The sequence below is a fragment of the Ambystoma mexicanum genome, chromosome 7q, assembly GCF_040938575.1.
Source record: "Ambystoma mexicanum isolate Mex_15411 chromosome 7q, UKY_AmexF1_1, whole genome shotgun sequence".
NCBI classification, from domain to species: domain Eukaryota; kingdom Metazoa; phylum Chordata; class Amphibia; order Caudata; family Ambystomatidae; genus Ambystoma; species Ambystoma mexicanum.
In genome coordinates, this window is record NC_090941.1 from 1,026,853,074 (window position 1) to 1,026,878,533 (window position 25,460).

Genomic DNA, 25,460 nt, shown 5'->3' on the forward strand with positions numbered 1-25,460 from the left:
GCATGAATAAATTGTAACCGTGGGTTAGTATTCATCAATATTTCATCTTTGTCACTTCTAATAGCCCACATATTATAGGAGTATGTGATGCAAGTATATTCTTGAGATGACCACTCTTATTATTAATAAACAAAGGGCGTATGTAGTTTGTCCTCTACAATATAGTGGTGACCTTTGGGATGGATATTAAACCAGATCTCCAATAAAGAGTCTGTGATGAATTATCTTTTCAGATTGAAGTTTACCTGGTGGATCATAAACATTTAACAATAATAATTCTGTCTTTATACCATCGCAAAACCTCTCAACAATAATTGGCATAACATAGTCAGATTGGTGAGAAGGCAAGAAAGACATTTCTGCTTTCAAGTACATGACCACTGCAGTGATCAACTCACCAAATGGCCAGCTGCTCAATTTGTGGGGTGTTTTTGTGCATTTCTTTGAATTTAACAAGCACATTAGACCAATTCAAGTAAGAACTTGCTGAGGTAGCGTTAACATCCAGTAATTTTGATCTTTTAGGCTGCATCGTTAATCGCTTTCATAGAGAGTAAATCTAAATAATTTACACTATTACCCTTATCTTGGGTGGACGCTTTTGTGTTTGTTGTTCAGCCCATAGGTAAATTTACGTAACTAGTTTTTACTGAACCACCTAACTGCTGGACCCCTCTAAAACCATCCCCTTTATTTTTAATGGCGGCTAAAAAGTAGTCTTTGGCCATCGAGCAGTTAGGTAGCAACTCCTCTGAAGATTTACCCGATATTTTCCATTCTCATCCCAGGAACATATTCCTGTTTCTGTATTCTTGGCCTTGGAGGCTTAATCGCAACAATTTCAAACCTGCTGCAAGTTTTTTGGCAGGTCATATTTTTTGGGATAGCGGAACGAAATGCTTGTGAGCGTATCAAAGTCAAAGAAGTGTACCTATTTCACATTGCAGCTTTTAGTTAGAAGTTTTTTTTATTTTTTTTAGTGCAAGGTTATTTCGTTTTTGGGTTCTTTTTCCCTAAAATATTCCATTTCCCATTATTAGCTGGAGTAAATTGCTCTTGAAGAATAGCATGATCGTCCCCTAATTTCTGTGCACTTAGGTTTTGAAGGAGCTTTGTAGTTTAAATCTCAATCAGTGGGTCCAATGGTGCTTGATGGCAAGAGTCCACCCTTAAAATTCCGTGAGTAGTTGGTGATGGCTTGCATAGATATATTGATATCAAACAGTCTTGCTTTATGATTAGTTGGTCTTTATATAGATTATTACAAAAAGCGCTTTGAGAATAGTCAGGCACTCTAGTTCAAATCGTGCAACTTCCCTATCTGATGAATCAGAAGAGGAAAAACTGAAATCTGTCTTGGTGAAGAGGCGTATGCATTCATAGCAATCTGTTAGATCTGGAGATTTTGCCAAATTAGTGTGCGGAATAGTGATCTGTTGATATTGCAACTTGAGCTCCCGCGGTAGCCATTGAGTTGCCATCATTACCCTCTGCTTGCAATCCCAAACACAAATCCAAAAGTTGTTCATCATTTGTGTTTTCTAGCGACACGTTGGGGTCAGTATTAGTTGAGATAGCTTCTTCAAAAATATTATTAAAAGGTGGCTCGATGGCCACAACTTTAACTGATGGCTTTAAGAAGGCAGTTATCTTGCCACGATCCTTCTTCGCAATCTCATTCTTATCACAGATCCAGATGGAGGCCATGACCCCTGCTGCAACCGACTCAGGCTGTTTATTAAATGGTCTACACGTTCTCTTTTTTACGTTGAGGCTCGCTGCAAGAACAGGAGCATGCAGCGCGTTGCTTTTTACGTAGTGAGTATCTGCTGCATCTGGCCGGCATGTAAAGTAATTTTGAGTACAAGGCAGTCGGTCAACATAAATCGGGGGATTAATATTTAAAGTACACAAACTCACCCGGATCCAATTACAAATCATGTAGAAAGATTTAGATAATTGAGTGTGAACATTTCATTAAAATGTACCATTAAGTACTCTGATATGTGACTAGTATATTGATGAACTTTATATTAAAACAGGCGGGTATCGTATGGCTATACTATAGCACGAATCCTAGCATGAAAACAAGCAGATAAGTGTCTAATTATTAATATAGGACAGTACTAAATATCATTGCAAATCATGTAGAAACATTTTATTTAGCTTGATCATTATGAATAGTGTAAACACATTATATTTAAATGTATCATTAAGTCCCCGGATGTGTGATTTTACTCAATGTATTGTGATGAATCCTGCAGAGTCCTCACAGAACCCTTGTCTATAGTCTTTTCCAAGGTGGCCAGAGGAAAGCAGCCTCTACCTGATCATAACCTGGCAGTGGTATTAGCCGGGTGGGCCACCTGTGAGGAGAAGGCCACCAAGGGAATTGGATAAGTCCATTAGAAGAGACTCCGTATTCTTCTTCAGAGGGTGAGGTTTCACAAATGCCTCATGGCATGTTATAGTAAGGCTTCCTTTCCCAAAATCATCCAAGATGTTAGTAGTGAAAACCCTTGTGGTCAACAGGGGAATGATGTATGTAAGGATCAAAGCAGCAATACCATTGTCTTTAATTGGTATGATTTTCCTCCGCAGGCTTAAGTTATGTAATTAAGAACCAACCCTTAATTACTCTAATTCACTTCCCTAAAGGTGTATTCTCTAAACAGAGTGAATTAAATAAGGCTAAGACTGACACCTTTGATATAAAAAGGAACCAGAACATCTGGGGCTTCAGGTCCCATCATTCTCTAGGTATTGGGATGAGGAAGAGGGGCTTGGAGACACAGAACTGAAAAGCACAGTCCAGTGGTTCTAATGACTCGCACCTGAGAGGGATTTTTGAACATTTAAAGCCCTTTCAGGTGCAGGCCATTAAAAGAAGTAGTAGAAGTATACAGAAGCAGTGGGAGAAGCAGAAAGAAGACGCTCAGACTGCTGCTGAGAATTCAGCGAATTGTGGTGCTTAGAGTCGTAGAAGTTGGGAGTTAACCTTGCAGAGGATGCGCAGCAAGAAGCAGTGCAGTTGTTGGCTATCCCTTGGGAAAGAGGAGCTCTCGCTGCCCAGCGTCATATTCCGGTAGTTGGTGTTCACCGGAGCACGCAAGGAAAGTGGCAAGCTCATGTCACAGTAAGTGTAGACCGCAGGAGTATGACCAGAGTTGTCAAACACTTCTGACGTGAGACGAGAAGACTGAAACGGCAGCGTGTCGACCAAAAGCGCAAAGGGAAGACCAGCAAGTTGGCCTTCATTAGGTAACCCCAGGCACTTTGCACTAGTCTGCTGGCTGCCAACAGTCGTTTTGAATACCGAATGAATGAATTCAAGTAATTGTGACCTAATATACACATTGAAGGAAAGTGAGAGGAGAAGAATTGTAACACCATTGCCAAAGTAAAGCAGGGACAATATTCAACTTAGATTACAAACCGCATTGCCCAAATAAAGCAGGGTTAATATTGGAACACAATAACCAGCATTGCCTAAGGCAATTATATGAAGTGGGGGAAATAGTTTTCCTAAGGAGAGAAATTTCAATAAGAGACATTACTAGCCGTTAACTGGTGTGGTATTAGATAAGCAAAGGTGGCAGGAGAGAACGTTCCTTGTAGACAGCCTCAAGGGGGCGAGGAACTTAACCTGCAGTGTAAGTGGCAAACATACCAGTGGAATAAACAGCATCAATGTGTATTGAATACTTATGAAATAAGTTGTGAATTTCAATTATGGTGAAAGTCAGACTTTCTTTAAAGCTCGAAGCCAGCATCACCACAAAGTACTTGGGGTAGTGGTAGGAGTTTTATCTTGGCAGGGAGTATACCAGGAAAGGGAAAGTATTTTGGTTTGTTATCAGGAGATTGTGGAAACTTATGAACAATCATATTTGAAGAGTGATGAACCTTGTTTAACATATCCAAGTGCCAAGTGAAATAAATATGAAGTGAAGAGAACTTCGCATTACATTTGGAGCAGAATCTGGATGTTGAAAATAACTGTTGGATTAGAACTTTTATTTGGAAAATCCTGCATTTATCTTGTGGAAGGAGAAGATCTGACCCAGGTTACAAGGATGCAGGATTACAAAGTGTGTTTGCATCCAACTATTATACTGGTGAGCTTGATTGATTGGCCATGTGATAACAGTATGATTTTGTTGTTCTCGTAAGTGTGAGGGACAGAAACATTCTTAGTATTTTTCTTTAGTCTTAGTTTGACAGGTAGGGAAATCCTTACTCGGTTAGGGAAAATGAGGCATTTTTCTCACCCATATTTACTAAATGGCTACTTGTGAGAAATGTACTTACCCACCTCTAATTCCGCATCCTCGCAGTATCCATGTGTGCCTTAACAGCCAATTTAGCATCTCTGGCAGGGCAGTACAGAACTGTGTCCACTGTTCACCATTGGATAGCATCCTCATTGTGAATCAGTTCCTGGTGGTGTTTGACCATGGGGGGCATCCATGCTTTTGCATCTAATGTGCGATCTATGTTCAATACTCCTGGTATTGTTTGAACGTGTAGTCTTACCTACATACCTTAAACCACACAGACATTGAATGCAATATATTGCATATTGTGTTTTGCAATTGGCCATGGTTTTCAGAGTCTGTAGTCATTTCGAAATCGACAACTTTTTTGGTGTACAGGAAAACTCTGCAAGAACTGGATGGGTGTAATGGCCCTTAACCATGTTCAATGATGTGGTTTGAACTATGCAGGATGTTCCCGTTCCTCCATGTGTGAAATGGATCTAAGCATATTTAAGATTCCTACTGCGTTTAAGTGGATATAACAGAACTGACACTATGGAAATTGAATCAAAGACATTAATTGATTATCTTCATCTGGTTATTTGGATTCCAGGTCAAGGAACATATCTATTTTTTTACTCTTGTGATGGTACCTGAGGCATAAGAAACATGTCCTTCGGTGTTCTACCGAGCTCTCTTGTTTGACTGTCTGATTAGTTTAGATGGGTAACCTTGTTATGACAACCGGTCATCTAAAATGGTAGCTTGAGTTTTATATTAGTGATGGGGCAGGCACCACTATATACAACAAAATTCTGAAATGTCCAGATTGGTGTGAAGTACAGTGAGGAGCATTACAGAGAAAAGTCCCTGGTCCAAGGAGATACTGAAGATAAATAGAAATCACCCAGAGAACCACCACGAATGCTGTGTGCTTGTGCCAATCTGTTCGGACAACCTTCCAAATATATGTGAAGGTCATCAAATAGAAAATAACTTAAGTTTTAAAAAAAAGGGAAACGTAAGAGAAAAAAGATTGTCGCAAACAACTAGAATGCATCGAAAATACAAAGTGTCCAAAGCATACCTCTGTCAACGGTTAGTGAATGCAAGTATTGAATGATCATCTGCAGGAACTAGTAGCTAAAACCTCTGTCCTAAAAAGTGGGAATTATATATAGGATCTGTTCAAAACTACTGAAAAACCAAACTCAATAAATGAAAGTGAGTACCTGGAAAAGTTAAGTTAATGTTATGAGTTGAGTAGCATACTAGTCAACTGCCAATGAGGTTGAAAATAATTTGAAAATGAAAAAACGAAAATGGGTACAATCCAAAATTAAGTGGGTGAGAAGGCATCTTACCCACTACAGCAGTATTCAAAATGAAGTTCCCTGGAGAATAATGTCACCAGTCGTGGATGCTGCTTACTAAATAATGAAGGCGGGGACACAGTCTGGTCAACAACTCAAGATGTCCTGATGACAGTTCGGACCCTTCCTTGAATTCGCAATTCGCCAGTTCACACAGAAGGCTTCTACTACCCCGAACTAGAAACACCAACCTGTTTGTGTCGACAACAATTGCACACTACTATTTGCAAGTGTATTAATCTGCACAAATACTGCTACTAACCCTCACTCAATTGTGAAGTGTAATTGGTTATTCTTTCTTTTCACCCAACTGGGCTTATTTGTACCTTTTTAAGGTCCAACTTCGTATATTTGGACCTACGAATTTTAAGCATATGTCCCAAGTCCTGAATAAACTTAAATGTTTTCCAAAATAATCCCTCCTGTCTGTATGTGACCACCACGAGCTAGTATGTATTAAACTAGCTCACTGCTTATCATCCCTACCGCCAAATGCGTAGCTGAATAGGGGTAGCTGTTGACTCTGCTCGTTTCATTATATATTTGTCCTCTCGAGTCAAGCCCCCTCAAACAAAAGAGGCATCTCGCCCTATCTCTCTCCTGCTGCTTACTAAATGCAGATGCATTTAAAAATTGAAAAAGGCACGCAAGTGTGTTCCACGTAGCTCCATTATAGAAAAGTGTCTTGACATCACTGCGTACATGATACGTGAAAATGAGTCACAAGAAAATTCAAGAAGTTGGAACCCAAATGGAAGAAAGGAAAATGAAAAATGGTGAAAATGAAAATCTAAAAAAACAAGAATTAAAATTAAATGAAAAGTAAATAATATTGATTGAGTGAAGTTGATACAGGAAATGTAAAGAGACAAAATCATAATCTATCCAGCATGGTAGGTGCCAGAAAATGTAAATAATTCATAAGATTTTTTTTTTGTTTTATTGAATCCATGCTTAAGGTGGTGTTGATACACTCAAAAATAGGATAATGGAATAAACCTTCATATAAACACCAAGTAATATCACAATACCAAAATGTAAAATGTTCAAAAAGAAATATTTAACACATGGCAATATTAAGTAAATCATATATGCTTAGGACAAAACAAAAAAAACACACAAGATATCAAATGTGATGAAGTAAGTAGAAATTATAAATAGCAAGCACAATTGTAGTCTTAGTTCATCCCCCTGGCTATGAGTCCAATTTATCGATCCAGAAGGTCTCTCTTCGGTGGATGTTATGTAGGTTGCCATGTGGTCTGGTAGAAATTACTTTGAAGGCAACGTGAATTCAGCAGTGACACACCATTTCCAAGAACATCATCAAATGGCCCAGATCCTGTTTCAAATTGAAGTAATTTCTAAAATTGGCTGGATATTTTCTGTCCCCCTTAACTGTGTGGAATGGGACTGCTAGGAGTGTTTCATCTGACGGGGCATTATTTAGTGCTTTGAAGTTTCCAAGCCAAGTATTACTAGGGATGCTCAACCCTGGAGTTAGGGTGGCATCAGCACTGCCAGATGTGACAATCGTCCAGAAATTCTTCTGGTTGTTGTCACAAGTAGCGGCCTTAAGATCACCTCATCTCTTATTGATTTCCGCTTGTTTCTTTGCTTTCATGACAGCCTTATGGTTCGATCTCTGGGATTTAGGCTCCTGTTATTTGTTGCTGCGTCCAGATGGAATTGCATGCAAGAGTTCTTTTTTTGCCTTCTTGCATGCTTTATCAAACCAGCACTCTGCTCTATTTAATGGGGGTCCCAGCTGTACTAGAAGGACGAGTAACAAAAGAATGAGGTTGACCAATGAGTCATAAAAAAACAAGCCCTTTCGTCCCATTGGTGTATGTGTGTTTATATATAGCGCACGAGAAAACCTGTATAGCCTGATCTAGCGCACTATGGTTTTCCGCCGATAGCTCTAGATGGCAAATCGATCTCGATTGAAGACTTCTATGATTTACAGAAGTGGTTGGATTAATAGAGACCGCGGTAGATGGGGCTTCAGCGACTTCATCGTTTAATGTAATGGTTAAAGCCTTATGATCACTCGCCAAATGTTTCAAGATGTCGATATCTTTGATTCACTGACAATGGGAGATACTAAGCAAACGTTTATCTATATATCTAGCCGAGCATGGGGCCCTAAAAGAGGGTTTGGTCAGTAACTCTCACTGTAGACGGCCATTAAGAGCCCCAAAGCCCCTTTTGGCGAAAGGGTAGCAAGTTGCACTTCGTGGCAATGCCGAGTAATAATAGCAGGTGCTACAACCTCTGGGATGCCCCAAATCTCGTCTTCATCCTCTTGTATTTTAAAGCTTTAAATATCGTCTGCACGCAGACTGGTTTACTGGTAATTAGGGTGTGCAGAAGTACTTTTGAAATTGTATGAAAAAGCAACCCATTTCTTGTGCCAAATGAGTACACGTGGAGATATTGTCGCCAGAGGCCTGTCACATTTGGTTGCCTCTCTTCTGTCTGACCCCTTCGTTCACATGGCCTACATAAAAAATAAAGATCAAGCCATGGGCTAAAAAATGCCACCAGTATCTGAAAAAGCAAATCTTCTCACAGAAGGCAGCAGAGTACAATGCCGAGAGATCAGAGGCTGTGTCCAGGATCACTATATTATATATATGAACCTCAAATATTTAGTGCCACAGTCTTGTATTTGACTTCCTAATCACCTCCCCCGACTAACACTTTATGCTCTTTATTTGGCGCTGCTGCTAGTTTTTACAACCTTTGTTTGGAGCAACCAAGCCCTCGACCTGTATCATACTGATGCGATGTTACTGTTTATCACTACTTCTATCCTTGTTTGAAGGATAGAAATGCAAATGGTAGCACAGCCTCCCACTTTGAAGAGAATACATCAAAGGTTCCGAAATGCAACCTATTGTGCATTGGTCCTTCCCAGCGCCTGTTTTGGGGTGGGGAGGGGTCTTTCATTTTTTCACATTGGAAGGCGCATCTCATTTGTGGATTCTGGGTGCACTTTGAAATGTGCAAAACATGCCCCCTTATTTGCGCAAATGAGCAAAGGCATTGATAGAAGTATCTGAATGTGTGCCTATTTCGGAGCTCTTTGTGGATATGGGTGCACCTTTTTTTTGGCGCTGAGTGAGGAGATGCGCCACTTGAACCAAGAAAAGGTTCAGAATCTAGGCCCACTGTGTTTACTGCAGTGAACGCAGAAAGCTTTGCAGTTGAATTGATCAGAACAGAATGCACTTGAGCGCAGCATCCAGACAGCAGGTTAAGAGCTACAGCAACTCATCAAAAATCACCCTGGCATGTTTTGTAAAAAAAAATGGGCACTGACTGCTTGGGCGGTCCTCCAGGGCACGAGCGCAGTTTGCCCTCCCATAAAGATGTGCTTGAACGGTAATACTCGCCACTGCTTTTCTTGCCCTGGGGGCGGGTAAGACGGACCTGCACAGGAGTGGAGGTGACGTTTGGTGTCTTTTTTTAATCCTTTTCTCTCCTACTGTCCTAAAGATTTGGGACAGTGCAGGGATTATTTTAAAAGATTAAAGTATGCAGACAACCAGTGTTTCTGATTAACGGACATTTGCATACCCATTCTTCATTGCTACCATCCTGTGGCAAACTATATTTGTAGTTCGCAATCTTTTGTAGGGTGGAGAGGGAAGACTCATTCTTAGCTGATGCTTTGGGTGCATATGATGCAATATTTTAAATGGGGGCATTGGTGATGCTGCACCCCACCCCCATGGAACGCCGTGCATAGTCCAGATCAGAGGAAGTGTATCGATAGATATCCAGCGGTCTTGTGACCTGTGTAATGCCAGGGCATATGTTGGGAAAGGAAGGATCTACGGGGACAGGGCATTATCCATGTTATCCGGCTTTGGCAATGTCTGCAATCTTCTAGGACTTAATCTCCCTTTCTCTTTTGTTGCAGGCAGGAACAGTTTCTATGTGGGTGCGGGCCAGGATGAACCAGACCCACTGGAAGACTTCAACCGGATTGCTGAGCTGCAGCAACGGAATAGGGTGTGCCCCCCACACCTTAAAACATCCTATCCACTGGAGTCCAGGGTAGGAGGCAATATCTTTTTTTTTTGTTCTTTTTGTGGGTATCCCGTGGTTTTTCCGACAGTATTTACTTTGAAGTAATTACTTCAAAAACACTTCGAATTATATAGAGGCTAAAAGGGGAGGGTTTTCGGGGTGGGGTACTAGTGTAGGGGAAAGGGGGCTAACATTTTTATACTTCAAAGTAAATTACTTCTAAGTAATTACCGTCGGAAAAATGACATGGGAGCCTTTTTCTTTTTAAAGAACCTCACAGGAAAAGCCGGAGTGTCAATCAGTGCGGCAGGCCTTTCCACCTCCCCGCCCCGCTTCTGCCGCCCCTCCTGGGGGTGGATCGGGGAAATGCTACCTCGCGGCAGGCACTCCTCCCCCCTGCCCCGCGGGCTCAGATCATTGTTGCTTTTATTTATGGCTTGTAGGTTAAAGTACAGAGGACATTTGTTATTCCTTTTGGCCATCTTAGACGACGTTGGTTGAGGGTGCTAGTCCTTGGATAACTGGATACTCTAAACTGCTGTGTTTGGATGTTCTTAAGCATTCTTTTCAGGAACCACTACCAGGGGTACTTGGCTCTAGGCCATTGGTTGGTGGATTGTTGTTGACACTTATCCTGTGTGATCCCTGCAGCTAAAGGTTTTTGCAGGTGTTGTTTGCCATAGGCTTCTGTTATCCCAAATCCTGCTTTGCTTCTCTTCTGCTTGAGGCTGCTTGGTTTCACTGGAGTGCCACAGGAGGGGCTCCTATGGCATCCCTTTGGGTCAGTTCCTGTCTTCTCTGCACCTTTGTGGCAGAACTGGAACTTGCCTTACTTTTCCCCATAACCGTGTCTGTGCCTCCTAACTTTGTCCTGTTGATTCCTGTGGGGATCATTTGAACTTCCCTGAATCTCCTCTTAACTAATTTTGAAGGTACTTATTTTACTCAGTTTCATATTGGTCCCATGGGGCTTTAGGCCAAACGCTTTTTGTTGGAGTTGCGTGGCTTGGACCCATGGCGGCTGGAGCAACTTTGTAGGACCTCCCGGCTTGAGCCACGCAACCGATGGTAATGCATCAGTCAAACCGCATGGAGGCAGCAAATGGAAGCAATTTGGCCCCCATAAGACTGGGCAAGCGTGGGAGAGCTCCCAACCTCCAACATTGCCTGGTTCGGATGATCTTGTTCTTACGAACGAAGCGTGCGATATGCGCCTGAGGAGAGAGGAGGCAAAATGGCGGATGCACCCTCGAACGACGAACAACCCGAGGCTTAAGTAACTGGCTCCCCGAGCACTCGCCACCAGTAGCCCGCTGCTCGGGGGGGGGGGTGTTACTACTGCCTGATGAGAGGCTGTTTCCGACCGCAGCGGTCCTAGGAGCGGAGCTGGTTTCGACATCCATTCCGAAGTGAGAGGGATCCACCTCAACGCCTCTTAACTGCCCATCCCAGCAGGATAGACAACAGGAGGGTGCATACGGCCATCAGAACCTTCCCTCCTGCCGAAGGAGGGCCAGAGCAGCCAGCCCAATCCTGAGCAAATGTCAGAGTACCCTGGGATATCAGACGGTGCTCATGAATGGGGGAGGCAGCAGCCGGATTTCCCCCGAGCACCCCGACTCCAAAACAAACAGAAGCGACATAAAGGCGGATGTAATGTAACAGCCAGGGTCCGTCAGCCCTGCTGCTAAAAGCATCTGACAGGCTCTGTGATCTCCTCATGCGAAGAACGCCTCTGGAGTGGATGCAGCACGGCGGGATCCATTTGTGCCGCACCTACAGTGCAACCCGCGTTTGAGTACCATGACTGACATGTCCAGAGAAGGCTCCCGCACCCTTCTTCACGTCTCCGCCTGCAGTGAACAGCAACCGGCAACTCGCGTCCCTCCTCACGGCAAACTAAGGACCTCCGGACCCACCAAGCAAGCTCCTCGGCTTCTGGCGGGAAGGTAGGGCAGCACTTGCCACGCAACCCAGCTGCAGCGGTGCCCCACCCTCCCCCTTTGTGTGGGGGTCTGAGGTTCTGCCAAGCGGGGCCCCAAACCCTGAGACATCCGCACCCATATCTGGCAGCAGGGACTAAATCTGCGGTTCCCTAGCCCAGGCTTCAACATCGTTGCGCAGCACCCGCGCAACCCACTGCTCGTGGGACAAGGCCGGCCGGGTGCATCTCCCAGCTACTTGCGACTCAGTTGGAAGATCCGACCTAAGCCACAAATCTGCCTGCCCGCCTGACGGCCAGGCAGTCACGAAATCAGACCTCCAAGAACTATTATCCGCCATCACTAAGGAATAGCAGAAGGGCACAGAAGAGGTGATGAGTTAGATCACAACCCTGGAAAAGCGAGTGGGGGAAAAGGAATTTAGAAAGTTGGAGATCGAAACTACACTATATGAACAAAGCTTTGACATTGGGGAAGGCACTGACCGAATCTCTGCACTTGAAGCAAGATGCATGGCCCTCTAACTCAAGCAGGAAGATATCGAACAATGATCCTGACGCAACAACATTCGGCTAAGGGGGATCCCAACATCAGTTACCGACGCAGAACTGGAGTTATACGTCCGAGACTTATTCTGCTTTATCCAACCCTACCAGATACATCACCTCTTGAACTCGAAAGGGTACACAGAACAAGATCAAAACAGGGCCTATGCACTCCTGATGTTTTAGCCAGAATTCTCTTCTACAAAGTATAAGAGGAAATACTGCGGGAGGCCAGAAGCTCAGCCCGCATCCTCTTCCGGGATGCCTCTATTTTTCTATACCAGGACCTGGCAACCACTACGCTCATGAAAAGGAAAGCCCCGAGACCAATCACAGAATGGCTCGGAGAGAAAAAGGTCCCATATCGATGGGGTTTCCCTACTGCCCTGACCTTCATCTGGGAAGGCAAGCCCTGTTGCATCCGCACCCCAAAGGATGCAGAGAAGTTCTTGAACCCTGAAACGGAGGACGACAATCCTAACAAAGACGCACCCTCCATGGAGGGCACACCAAGAGAGCTCACACAATCCTGGACCTGAGTAGAGAGACGGCACAGAATCAGAGGTCCCCTGTCTAAAAACGTGGAACAGCAACGACTGAAAAGGGGAGGGCCTCTCCCACCCACACTACCCCCCCTTGACAGGGGACACCAGTAACTGGGGCCTCAGCTGGTCTGTTGTCGCTGCCAAGGACCTGATAAGGCCAGACAATGCCCCTGACCCCCTCTCGCTCCCTTACCCCAACTCACCCCAGTTTCAGTACAATGCACCACTTCTGCAACAAGTCCGCAGACACAGGTGAGCTCCATCCGAAGATACAATAAGTGCAAACTGCAAGTCTTCTGATTCGCCAAATGCAAAAAACGCCAAGTTTCCCCAAAAGTTATGAGAGGCACAGTTGCCTCCAGATTAGTCGGTTGCCTTCGCCTAGCCGGATACCCCGTTGGCCTAAGGCTGAACCTGACAACCTGGTTTTGTTTTGGAGGTGGGGGGGTGCGAGGGACCTTGGGGGAGAAGAGAATTTCCAGAAAAGGACAAGAAAAACAACAAATTGTCTCAACAGGGAGACTTGAAAAAAGATGATTAAAGGGACCCACAGGCAGAAGCCAAAATTGCCACGCACACTATGGGGGACAAAAATGCAGAACCAAAAGTCTCTGTTTGGATGACTGACACACCAATAAAGAGCTTACCGTTATGACCTGGAATGTGCAAGGTATGAATTCTCTGGGAAAACGAAAGTCGGTCGAACACAGGCTGACCCAGCTCACAGCAGACATCTCCTGGTGGCGGACGAGAAGCGAATCAACTTTCAATGATACCCTAGGGGGTTCTTTGCTTCATCAGGTCAGAAGTTCCTGAGGGAGATGGTCACTATAGACATCTGGAGGCTTGCCAACAAAGGAGTCCGAGACTACACGTTTTACTCGCATGTCCACAGGGGATTCTCGAGGATAGACCTATTGCTGGCATCAAGTGTCCTTTTCCCATGCATAGAAGACATACAAATTGGCCACATAATATCAGATCATGTCCTGTGATAGTCCGCCTGCGAGTGCAAGGCCTGCCGCCCCCCTCAGCCCCACAAAGGTCCTCGAAACTGCAAGACTGCATCCGATCAGACCTAGCATTCGGCAACAAGCTATCTGAATCCTATACAAATTACTTCAAGGAAAACACTGCTAAAGGCACCTCTGAAGCGACCGTCTGGGATGCAATGACGCCAGTAATCGGAGGGGTAGCAATCCTCTGCACGGCGGCACACAGACGACGTCACTAACTGCATCACTCCCAGTTGGAAGAGAAAGTAGCGGATCTGGAGGAAAGCTTTGAAAGACGCCAAACTACAAAAACAGGCAGGGAGCTTAAAAAGGCAAAGGCAGCCCTGGAAATGCATCTGGCAGACTGGTCGATCAGAGGCCTAGCGTATACAAAACCGTATTACTACCTAAAAAGCAACAAGACAGACTGCTGGTGCATAAACTCAAAAAGCTGCACACACGGAACAATCCATGGCCTCCGATCCGCATAGCAGAGTGGCAAGCTCTGCTATGCGGAGGTAGAGAAACTGGGGATCAGCACACAATATCTTATGGGCATAATGTCGGGTGCCCCAACAGACAAGGCGGCACAGATCCAATACCTACTCGCTACCCAAAATATACTCCCACATCCCCAACTGGAAACCCTAGAGCTCCCAATTACCACAGATGCGGTGGCTGAAACAATTTGCTCATTGAAAAACACGGCCTGGGCCCCGATGGACTGACGGCCCCATTCTATATAAAATGTGCGCATATCCTAGCTCCCCACCTGGCAACCCTATATAACACATTCCTCTCCAAAGGTAGCATTACCCCTTCAATGGGAGAATCCCTAACAGTACTGATCCTGATGCCTGGGAAAAACCCAGAAGTCTGCATCATACAGACCCATCACACTAATTAACAACAATTCCACAATATTCTCCCAAGATCCTAGCACACAGACTAGCAAATATCCTCCCAGATTTGATCCATCCAGTCCAAACGGGATTAATCCCAGGCCATAATACGCAGGACAACACCAAGCACACCCTAAACATAATGGAATCGGAAAACAGGTCTGGAGTACAAATGGCAGTCCTCTCACTTGACACGCATAAAGCGTTTGACATGCTGGACTGGGGATATGTAGAGGGGACCTTAAACCACTTTGGATTCAACCCAACATTTTCAGAATGGACCCTTGCTAATTACCAGCACCTTACCACATCACTTTAAAAAAAGGCACTAAATCCCCCAAAATCACTGACCAGAGACACCTGACAAGGATGCACCATGTCTCCGCTCATATTTGCGCTTTCCATGGAGCCATTCGCCAGCAGAATCTGCCAGAACAATTCAATGGTTAATTGCGGCGATCCAATAGAAATTTGCGGTCATAGACGGGCTAAAAGTAAAGGGGGAATCCTATAAAACAGCCTTGTACGCTGACTATGTCCTTCTGACCCTAACCCGGACTGAGGCCTCCATGAGAGCCCTCTGGCAAGAGCTAGAAGTATTCGGGGAGCCGCCAGGCTTTAGGGTGAACTTTGCAAAATCAGTAGCCCTAGGAATTAATATAACAAACCTTGTGGAAACCCTTGCAACCACTTACCCCATCCCATGGGCAAAATCCCACATCAGCTACCTGGCAGTCAAGATCCAGAGCAAAGCGGACAACGTATAAAATAAACTCCCTGCCACTATTTAAAGAATTACATGGTGATCTAGCACTCTAGCAAAAAACAAGGTGTCGTGGATGGGGAGAATCACAGCGTTAAAGATGAACCTAGTGCCAAGAATGCCCTACTACTGCCTGGCCCTCCCAACCTCTGTCCCCAAAAAGGACCTGCAGAAGCTACAAGCAAACATTCTGAAATTCGTCTGGGGCGGGAGAGCCTTATATAGCAAACCAATAATAATGCTCCGGGGATGGGTGGTCTGTGGGTGCCGGGCGTTGCTAGATACTGCCTCGCTGTGCAGCTTTCGCAGGCGTTTACATGGAAACGAAGCACCAATCAACCCCGCTGGAAAAAACTAGAAGGCTGGAGCCCATTAGAATCGCTGCCGCACATCACACGGACCCGGGACCCCCCTGGTAATGGGCCCCTAACAGCGACCAGAAACAGTGGAGTGCTGGAGAAAGGCGGCTCGACAGTGGAACTGTAGGAGCGCAGTGGGCCCCCTATACCCTATCTGGGACAACCCCGACTTCACCCTGGGAATTACGACAAGCAGTTTCGACAGATGGAAAGGAGGGGGCCTAAAGCACAAAGCAGACTTCCTCTCGAATGGCGCCCCTCCTAACATTTGAAGCATGTAAAACTAAATTCTAGGTACCTGAAACTGAAAGATTCTGCAACACGCAGCTCATGCAATGGATATCCCACGACTCAATAAAAACACACAGGGGCAGGGACTTAACTGCACTAGACCGAACACTAACAACACACCCTCCTACAGGCAAAATATCCACCTTTATATAGACTGCAGAGCAGACCCCAGCAAGAAAGCTTACATGCAGAAATGGGAAAAAGACGTAGGTAAAGAGTTGGAGACAGAGGAATGGAGCCGCATCTGGACACGAATACACAAGAGCTCGAAGTGCGTCACCAACAAAGAGGGAGCAATCAAAGTGTGTTGTAGGTGGTACTTGACACCGGAGATCCTAAACAAAAGCAACCCAGCGATCCGATCGCAATGCTGGAGAGGAGCTCAGGCACTGGTCTGCTGTTTCATCTGCTGTGGTCCTGCGCAGTTCGGGAAAGAAATACTAGAACAAATCAGACTAATCACAGACCTATCAATCCCTTGGGATCCAGGAATAGTCCTACTGGGAGCCATGGGTGGCGACCGGTCGCCTGGCGGAACTATGTTCTCACTTACTCACAGCAGCAAAAATCCTGATTGCAAGACTATGGAAACATCCTGAGGGCCCAGCAGTCCCCATGTGGTGGACCAAGTGTTGGGACATAGCAGTTTCTGAAAAAATAACTGCCTTTCACTTAGGAAATAGAAGCAGGTTCTACAGTATTTGGGCATGAGTGGTGAGGCAACCTTAAACCATTCCCTGGCTAGCAAAATACGACTAACCTATCTGCTGACCTCCCCCCTCCCCCCACGCCTCCCCCTGTGAGGAGCACCCACAGGTTGTCTACCCAATCAAGAACCCTGAAGAAAGCAGAACTCTACCCCATACGCCTATTTTGAACCTAAAATCTCAATAATGCCCCTATCTGGAGCCATGGACCTCACAGCACCCTTTATCAGTGATTACCACTTGTATACACGCTATTACCTCCCCCCTAATACCTGTCCGATCCCCCCGGACTCACTCTGTTGTTTTCTATTTCGTTCTGATTTTGCTCTTGTTGTTTACGCTTGATTTGAATGATGTCAAATGATGCAGCTATATGTTGATAATAATCCAATAGAAAGATTCTTTGAAAAAACAAATTAGTGGATTTGCTACATTTATCTGTATTTTTAAAGCCTTACCGTCCACTCCCCTCAATGAAAAATACCTTTTCACAATATAAAACTGTAAAATATTAGTGTATTTTTTTCTGAGTTTAATCAGTATGGTGCAATAAGACTTATTGTGCTTTGACCGTTGACAGCCTTTGTGTTCTAAATCATTAAACCCTTTTTCTAATGGATTTTTTCCTCCCATGGATTCCTCTTCTATGATATCCCTATTCCAGCACAGCTGTTCTCTGGAAACTTTTCTGCCGCAAGGGGGCGCAGCCGGGCTCTGCATCTGCTCTGTCAGACGTGCCAGATATGATGTTGGGCCCGTATATACAGCGGTGCGTGCCCTGTGACCTCAGTTCCTTTTTTCTGCGCATTCTGTTCACTGATCGGAACACCCTTGTCAGGGTTAACTACTTTTTCCAAGACACACCATGCCTAATCCTTCCAAGGCCTAAGACTTCAAGTCATGGACAGACAAATGTCGGTCTCTGATTAGTTCATATTGCTTGGCCATGGAACATGACACCCAGGATTGCGAGCCATTCCATGCAACCGAAGGCCCTCTTGGAGAGTGCTGCGAAGATCTTAATTTTCATGCACAAGGCGAAAGGTGAGGCCCTGTGGTTTTGGTTGAAGTTGCATGGTGCGGAACGACGCTCCGAAGGAGCAAACGGCTCCCTGCAAGGAAAGAGACCAGAAGAAGCAGCATCGGAAGAGGTCATGCTCCCAAAGTCCTTGCATTAGTCTTCTTCGAAGAAGAGCCACTGCTCCAGAGAGGTCCCCGAGCACCCACCTTGGGTCCCTTTTCCTACTCGGTCATCCACGCCTGACGAATGGGAGAATTTACGCCTGAATATGTTGGACATCTTCACCAAGGCAGGGGTGGCTCCGGTCTCAGTGCCTGAGGGACAGACAAAGGCGTTAACTACAGCACCGCGGGGTCCCACTGTGTCTGGCAGGGTGCCCTCTGGGACCGGTGGCCTTGGCGCTGGTGTCTGCTCCATGGGAATACATTCAACTCCTTAGGGATGCCTTCATATCAAGGATATGAGATCTATGACTACGAGGGCGACCAGGTCCCTTTTGGGCTTGAACCTATGTGTTCTAAGGAGATTGAGGGATTTCTCAGAAGAATTCTAGGGGGAACGAGAGGACGGGCTGGACCTGGCAGAAGACCAGTGGCCTTGACACGGACCTGAGATGGAATCTTTGCCAGCTCTCATCTCAGGAAAGCCTCATGCTGCCTTCCAGCACTTGATGGCTAAAGCGGCTGGTACTCTGGGGCTATCTGCTCCTTCCAGGTCCAAGGTTCAGTATGAACTTGGTGACATTCCCAAGTCCCACTCCATCGGATCCGGCATTGCTTTCCTCCCATGCTTCGCCCGAGAGCTTGGTGGTAGGCCATCACGGCTATCCTGAAAGTGTCTACCTTCCCGTCCCTTGCACCGGACAGGGAAAGTAAGGGGTTTGACGCATGATGCAAGAAGGTGTTTGCTTCAAGCCGTCTTGCACTGCGGGCCGTGAATGCCTCTTGTGCCATGGCAAAGTTCTCCTTCCGCCTTTGGACTGTGGTAGCCAATTCGGCTGAGTAAGTCCCAGAGGGAGAGATGAGGGGCAGCTTTCTGTCCTTGGTCACTGACAGCAAGGAAGCGGCACGTCAGATGCTGCAGTCGATACTGGACACAGCGGACTATGTGGGAAAGGCCATGCCCACAAGCACAGTGGTCAGGCACCACTCATGGCTGAGGACGTCCAGGTTTGCGGCCGATGCCAGACTGTTGCATTTGCTGTTCAGCCATAACCTTTTTGGAGATCAAGCTAACAGCGCCCTCCAGAAGGTCAGGTCGCCCAAGTCCTTGGGGCCAACAGTACAACAACCTTCTGCACAGCTGTCGTCTCTGGCCAGGGATTTTTGTCCCTTTCCCACCTTTGCCATGAGGGGCCTTGGTCAGCCTGCCCCGGAAAAGGCAGGCGCTTCCTGAGAGGCAGAGGAAGGGGTGCCCAACGAGGGGGCATTAGTGGCCACTGTCCCTGCTGCACCCAGGGCACCAAACCTCAGTGTCTGGCTTTGCCATTTGCCGCCAGTGGTGGGGAAGGGGTTTCCTTGTTCAGCCCATTATGGTCGAAGACCACATCCGACACTTGGGCCTTGCAGGTTATTCAGCATGGATATTGCCTTCCGTTCCTTCAGCAGACCATGGCCCTCTGGCCACCCCTTTGTCTCCGGACCGCATCCTACTGTAGGAGGTCCATCAGTTTCTGTCGAAGCATGTTTAAGCTAGTTTCGCACTCAGTGATTAAAGGTGTGGTAGTCCACTTATTTTCTGATGCTGAAGGAGGATGGGGGCTTGTGCCCCATCCTGGATCTGCAGCTGCTGAACTTGTTCCTACGCAAGGATATGTTCAAGATGGTTACTGTAGCCCAGATTCTACAACCCAGAGATTTGCAGGATTGGTTGGTTTCCCTGGACCTTCCGGATGCCTGCTTCCATGTGCCGATTAATCGGAAGGAAGTACCTTAGGTTTGTTGTGAGTCAACACCATTACCAGTTCAAGGTTCTGCCAGGCTTTCTTTGGCTCCCAGGGTTTTCACCAAGCTGCTAGCAGTGGTGGCTGCTTGACTCAGGAGGGATGGCAGTCATGTCTTTCCCTTATCTGCACGACAGGCTCGTCCGAGCTCGCTCCCCAGATTGTGTCTGAGCACTTTCTCACATGCAGTATGAGCTTTTCCCGAACTTCAAAAAGTCTTGCGTTTCACTGTCCCAGTCCCTACGATTTATTGGTCCAGTCTTGGACATTTGCTTGGGCAGGTCCTTCCCGGCGAGGATTGAGTGGCAAACATCTTTTGCATGGTCAATTAACAATCCCAGGGACAAGACCCGGCCTTCCTGCGCCTTCTGCATCGTAGTGGTGCCAGAGGTGAGGCTGCACATGTGATTGCTTCAGTGGCTTGTCCGTTGCCAATAGTCAGTTTTAGGGCCACATGTCGAGCCCCTTGCAGGTCTCGAATCAGGTGGCTCAAAGTCTTGTGTGGTGGGCCATACCTTGACCCCAGTTGATGGTGGTCATGGGTGCATCTCCCTGGGAGGCTCACCTGTCAAGACCTTACGATGAGCAGACTGTGGTCTGCCACAGAGTTCCAGCAACAAATCAACAAACTGGAGCGTTGGGCAATCGGGCTGGTCCTGGTCGCTTTCCTCCTGTCTGTGAAACGCAAGACTGGGCTGAACCTGATGGACAACCGTGGCCACTCACTACCCCAACAAACAAGGTGGTTTGAGGTCTTTGCCTCTGTGCAGAGAAGCAATGCGACTGTGGTTCTGGGCTCTGGAGAACAGTGTCTCTGACAGCGGCTCATCTGGTTGGACGAGAGAATGTCATAGCGGATGCTTTAGGCTGTTGGCGTTCATTCTCCCATGAGTGGGAGCTCTGTCAGGAAGTTCTGGAGAAGATCTTCTTCTGGGTAACTCCTCAAGTTGACCGCTTTGTTATGCTCCATGGAATTTCCTCGTCGGGCAGCTCTTGGGGGTGGGGAAAATGCATGGATGATTGGACTTTCGACTGCCTTTGTGTTCTAAACGATCCATGTATTTCCGCTGTTTCTCAGGAGATTGCACCTGTTCAGAACAACAATTATCCTGATCGCCCCAGACTGGCCCGGAAAACATAGTATCCGGAGTTGCTGGACATGTCCAACTGCCCTTCTTGGTGCCTTCTGAGGAGAGTTGACTTGCTCTCCAATTTGGTGGGGGCGGTCTTCCACCTGAATCTCAGCAGCCTGAGCCTTCATGCTTGGCTACTGAGAGGCGGTGATACAAGGAGTGGGACTTGTCGGGTGATGTCATCAATGTGCTCCTTTCAGCTAGAAGACCTGCTACAAAATCTGTTCATGCCTGCAGGTGGCGTACATTTTCGATTTCCTGTCCTCTTTCCCTTCTATTGGATTTTCTACTATCTTTGCCCCAGGCCTGCATATTGTCTCTGTAATGGGTTACCTCGCTGGTATTCAAGAGTCCCCCGGAACAGGGCTAGTTTTTCACAATTCCCACTGTTATGCAGTTCTTGAATGGTTTGTGACCAGTTTCCTTCCCAGCAGTTTGTGGTTCTTGCGTGGGATTTAGTTTTAACGTTTCTTAAGGGAACTCCATTTGAGCCCCTTCATTCATGTTCTATTAGATTGCTCACCAAAAGATTGCTCACCAAAAGATGTTAGTACTATTTCATAGATCGCCCTTTCAGTCCAAGACATTTCTCAAAGATGCAGGCAATGCATACACATTTCACCCTTATTAATGATCGTCAGTAGTTAGTCTGAAATCCTTGTGGTTGGAATATCTGGGTGTCTAACAAACACCAGCAATGTTATGGTGAGTTTAAAAAAAAAAAAAAATCCCTGCCGCTTAACCTATTGTAAGGGAGAATTCTCTGTTAAGGCTAATTTCCCAAACCTAGTGATTCCCCCAGCAGCTTTGCTGGATTCTTTGGGGTTTATTTTTTTCACCTGCTAAGAGTGAGACTCTTCTCCCACTCTTAGACATGATTTGAGATATCCTTTGACTTTGAAAGGTGTTTTATGGGCTATGGGGTCTTTTACTCCATAGGGCTTCATATGTTTTTGGTATGTGTTACACAGCACCCTCCGTGCCGTAACACTGGGGTGTCATAGTGACCCCCAAACATAGACTCCGTACCCTGGGACTGACTACTATCTCCCAGGGCATGTAAAGTCACCATTGGCTTTACTAGTCCTAAATTGTGAACAGAACCAGTACAAACCATCATATTGTGGGTGTACTGGTAGGGGCAATTCGATTGCCCCTGGGTCTGTTGTTCGAGGGGGCACTGTCCAGTCCCCCCTGAGCGAGTTTTGGCTGGTGGCAGTGGATACTACTTTTTATATTCGACCGCGAATATATTCCTATGGGATTTTCCCATTGTTCGAGGCTAATACTTTTTAACATAGCCTCAAACATACCGCCGGTTAATTTATTTAATATTAATTCACCGGTTGGTATTTTTTGCCAGAACTCGGTTCCAAAATGGCATTTGTGTTCGCTTCTGTGACTCCAACCCAAGTCGAGCCCTTTGTTTGACTTTTTGGCGGGCTTCTCCACAGAAGCCTCCAAAAGTGGTGCCACTCTGTCTGGGTCCCACAGGGGGTGTGGAAGGGGGTTTAGGCACCCTGGACTGAGTTGCCTCGGCAACTCAAGTCGCACTCTTGTGTGATTGGCCCAGTGGTGAGCCGCCCGGCTCACCACTTAGCATGTTTGAGTGACAGCTAGGACTGATGAATGGGGGTTTTCTGCATAAAAGCAGGGCTTTGGGGACTGGGACTTCAGACGTCGCCACAGGACCAAAGAATCCGAAGAGGGAGAAGCTGAGCCGACCTGCAACGACAACACCACCGGTGGAGCCCTGCTGAACCGACTCAACACTTCTTCTAACGACAGAGGAGATCTTCATCCCGAAGAGTCTTCTTCCTTTGACTGGTGGGGATAACCAGTTTGGCCGCCTTTTCGCCTTCCCGCCTTCCCGGATCATCTCGTGGCCGCCTTGCCTGTGCCAAGCACCCCGGCAACCGGGATATCACGTTTTTACCACTACCGCGAATAAAAGGGTAGTACCTTTTAACCGGAGAACTCTGCGGCTGGTTTCTTCCCTGGCAGTGCAACGACCTTCAGCTTTCCTCCACGTCGCGACCATCTCTTCCTCTGGACGAAGCCGCGACTTGCACCTGCTGCCAGGAACAACTGCCCCCGCTGGAGGATTCTCTCCACTTTCAAGTTACTATGTCCGCCTGGCCTCCCTCGCAACGGTCTGTGTGGGGTGTCTCTTAAATCCCCAATTTACCACTTGGGTTGGCCCGAGGCTGGCTAACTGAACTTTTCTGAGCTGAACTGATTCCTTTTTAAACTCTCTGCAAGACTCTCCAAGCCTTTTAAACTGTGTGATCTTGGGCGCATTAGTGTTCTACTCTCTCCAAGAGGGAGCCTGGCCTCTGAACTTTTTGCTCACAAGTAGACTTTGACTTTCCTGCCTTGCTGAGTGCTTCTAAAGTATTGTGTTGTGTGCTGTTTCTTATTTCTTCCTTTTCCCTCCCTTTTTCTTAACTTATTGGAGTGCCATCTTTAGTTAAGCGCTCACCTCTGTCTGGAAATAAGTGGTGTTAACTAAGACTTGTCTAATAAGGAATAAGGGGTGTATATATATTAATAGTGACTGTGTTTTTGAACTTGCTTAAAATAATAGTGCTAGAGTGTTTTTAAATGTGTCTTTAAATAAATAATTATATACTTGATACCAAAGCTCTGGTCAGTGTTTGCTTGTGCTACTGTATTTTGGTACCTATCTTGTATACTCTATATACTGTCTAACTCTTCTTGAGAGAAGTCTGGGTGGTACAGACTGCTACCAATTGGGTTTACTGCCAACACCTGTAGTCTTAAGCCTTTTGCAGTGGTCCCTAATGGAACTGCACAGGTTTCTGCCTAACATCTATTAAAGGAAAATAATTAATTTGGTTTAAGTAGCACATGCCACACTGCCACCCAGTAGCCATCACTGCCAGTTCACCTCCAGTTGACAGCCACATTAGCAATGCCTTGTGGGTATGAAAATTAGCTCAAATGCACTGCCCTATAAGACGTTTTCTGCAGTGAAAGGCCTGCATTTGATTTAAATTGCATACCCAATAGGCCTCATTGTTCCTGTGGCTCAGCTTCCAGTGACGGCTACTGGGGGGTGCTGTGACACGTATGACATAGATAAAAATGTCTTATTCTACTTACATTTTTTGTGGAAATGTTTTTTTATCTTCTCTAGCCTTTGTATGGCCACTGCAACTGTTGCTGCTTACTCCTACGTCCCGTCCCCTTTCCTCCATACTGCATGGGTGTCCCACGTTAGGGACGGGAGACGGAAATGTTTTCACAAGAAAAAAACCTTCTTCCCTTTTAAATGAAGAGGCGAGTGGGGGCGCATCCCTAGGAACATGGACTCCCCTGACTCCACCCACAGGTGCCCCTCCCCAGTCCACTTTTCCGCGTCAACTGGAACAGACCGCTTTCACCAGCGCTCCTGGGTTTGGCTTTCGCCTTGTGATTCTACGCACTCTGCCCCGGATACTGTCTTCTCTTTTTTGGTCTTAATCAGGTACTTAGTCCTCTGGCGCCACGCTGCTCCCCGGTGCATGTCGATGTCAGTGGTCTTCAGCAGGTGTCATGCCTGCGAAGGGCTCTACCCTACGTCTGACCCCCCATGCTCTTTGCCTCCGCTGCCTTGGCCCCGATCACAGCTGGGAGGGTTGTATCTCATGCTCTGAAGAACAGGTTAGCTCAGTGGAGTGAGATCTTCAAGAAGTCGCCTCCAGAGGACTTGAATAACTTTGTCAGACACAAGGCCCAAGGTAGGGCCGCTTTTTTCCATTGCACCCCACAAGGGCGACTCCTTCCCAAGGAAGCCCCCAAGCGGGACGGACCGTTCAGGGGTCGCTACATCTTTCCAGAGACGGTGCTGAGGGACCGCAAGGTTCTTTTACCGGGTGTCCACCCGAGGGGCTATGCCCCAGTACCAGACAGATGTCTGAAGGGGGGGTGCCTGTACCCAGCACTACTGGCGATGCAGCTGAGGGCAATACACCTACCAGGCCTCGTCCTGAGGTGCAGGGGAGGCCTGAGGCTCCACCGCCAAGAGTCCTGGAGGAGGCCGGGCCCAGCGAGGCAAGCACCACAACACAGGCACGTGGCATGCAGCCCGACAAAAGAGCCGCCATGCCGTACAAAATGGTTGCTCATCCGATACCGCCCCCTGGTGCGGAGCAGGTGGGAGAAAGAGTTTTGGGATGCGACTGGTCTTCACCAGGTACGTGGCCTACAGCTTATCCTCCAGTGTAGCAGGGCAGATTTACCCTGCAACCAGCAAGGCAGAGTATGCACAGGGCCCAGGAGTCGCCTGCTACTCCGTCAATGCGACCTACCACCCCACCAGCCTGTGAGACCTTCCATTCGAGGGTGGCGACTTCTTTCATTCCACCACCGATGAGGAGCTAGACAAGAAGAAAAACAGTTCCCAAACTGCAAAGTCTTTATCCTCCCGAAGGCCACGCCCACGGCCTACACCCAGTCGCATCAACGCTCCGACAAAGGGCGGGCCTTTGGTGCGTTCCGGGGCTTCCAGGAACAGAGGTCGAGGCAGCCTGACCGTTCTCCGAATCAGCACTGGCACAAGCAGCAGAAGGGGGGTGGGGGGGGGGCAAGGGCTTCTTTCAATACCCCTCCTCTGCCCATCCTCTGAGGTGAAAAAAG

At 46.8% G+C, this 25,460-nt stretch overlaps 1 protein-coding gene across 4 annotated transcripts in view; it reads left to right on the plus strand.

The window, feature by feature from the left end:
- Positions 1-25,460, plus strand: part of NUMA1 (nuclear mitotic apparatus protein 1) — a 1,289,555-nt gene that overhangs the window by 1,109,562 nt on the left and 154,533 nt on the right. For all 4 annotated transcript variants that reach the window (XM_069640302.1, XM_069640305.1, XM_069640304.1 and 1 more), the window contains exon 22: positions 9,564-9,700. In XM_069640302.1, coding sequence (XP_069496403.1) covers positions 9,564-9,700 — 137 coding nt within the window. The remainder of the gene's footprint in view (positions 1-9,563; positions 9,701-25,460) is intronic.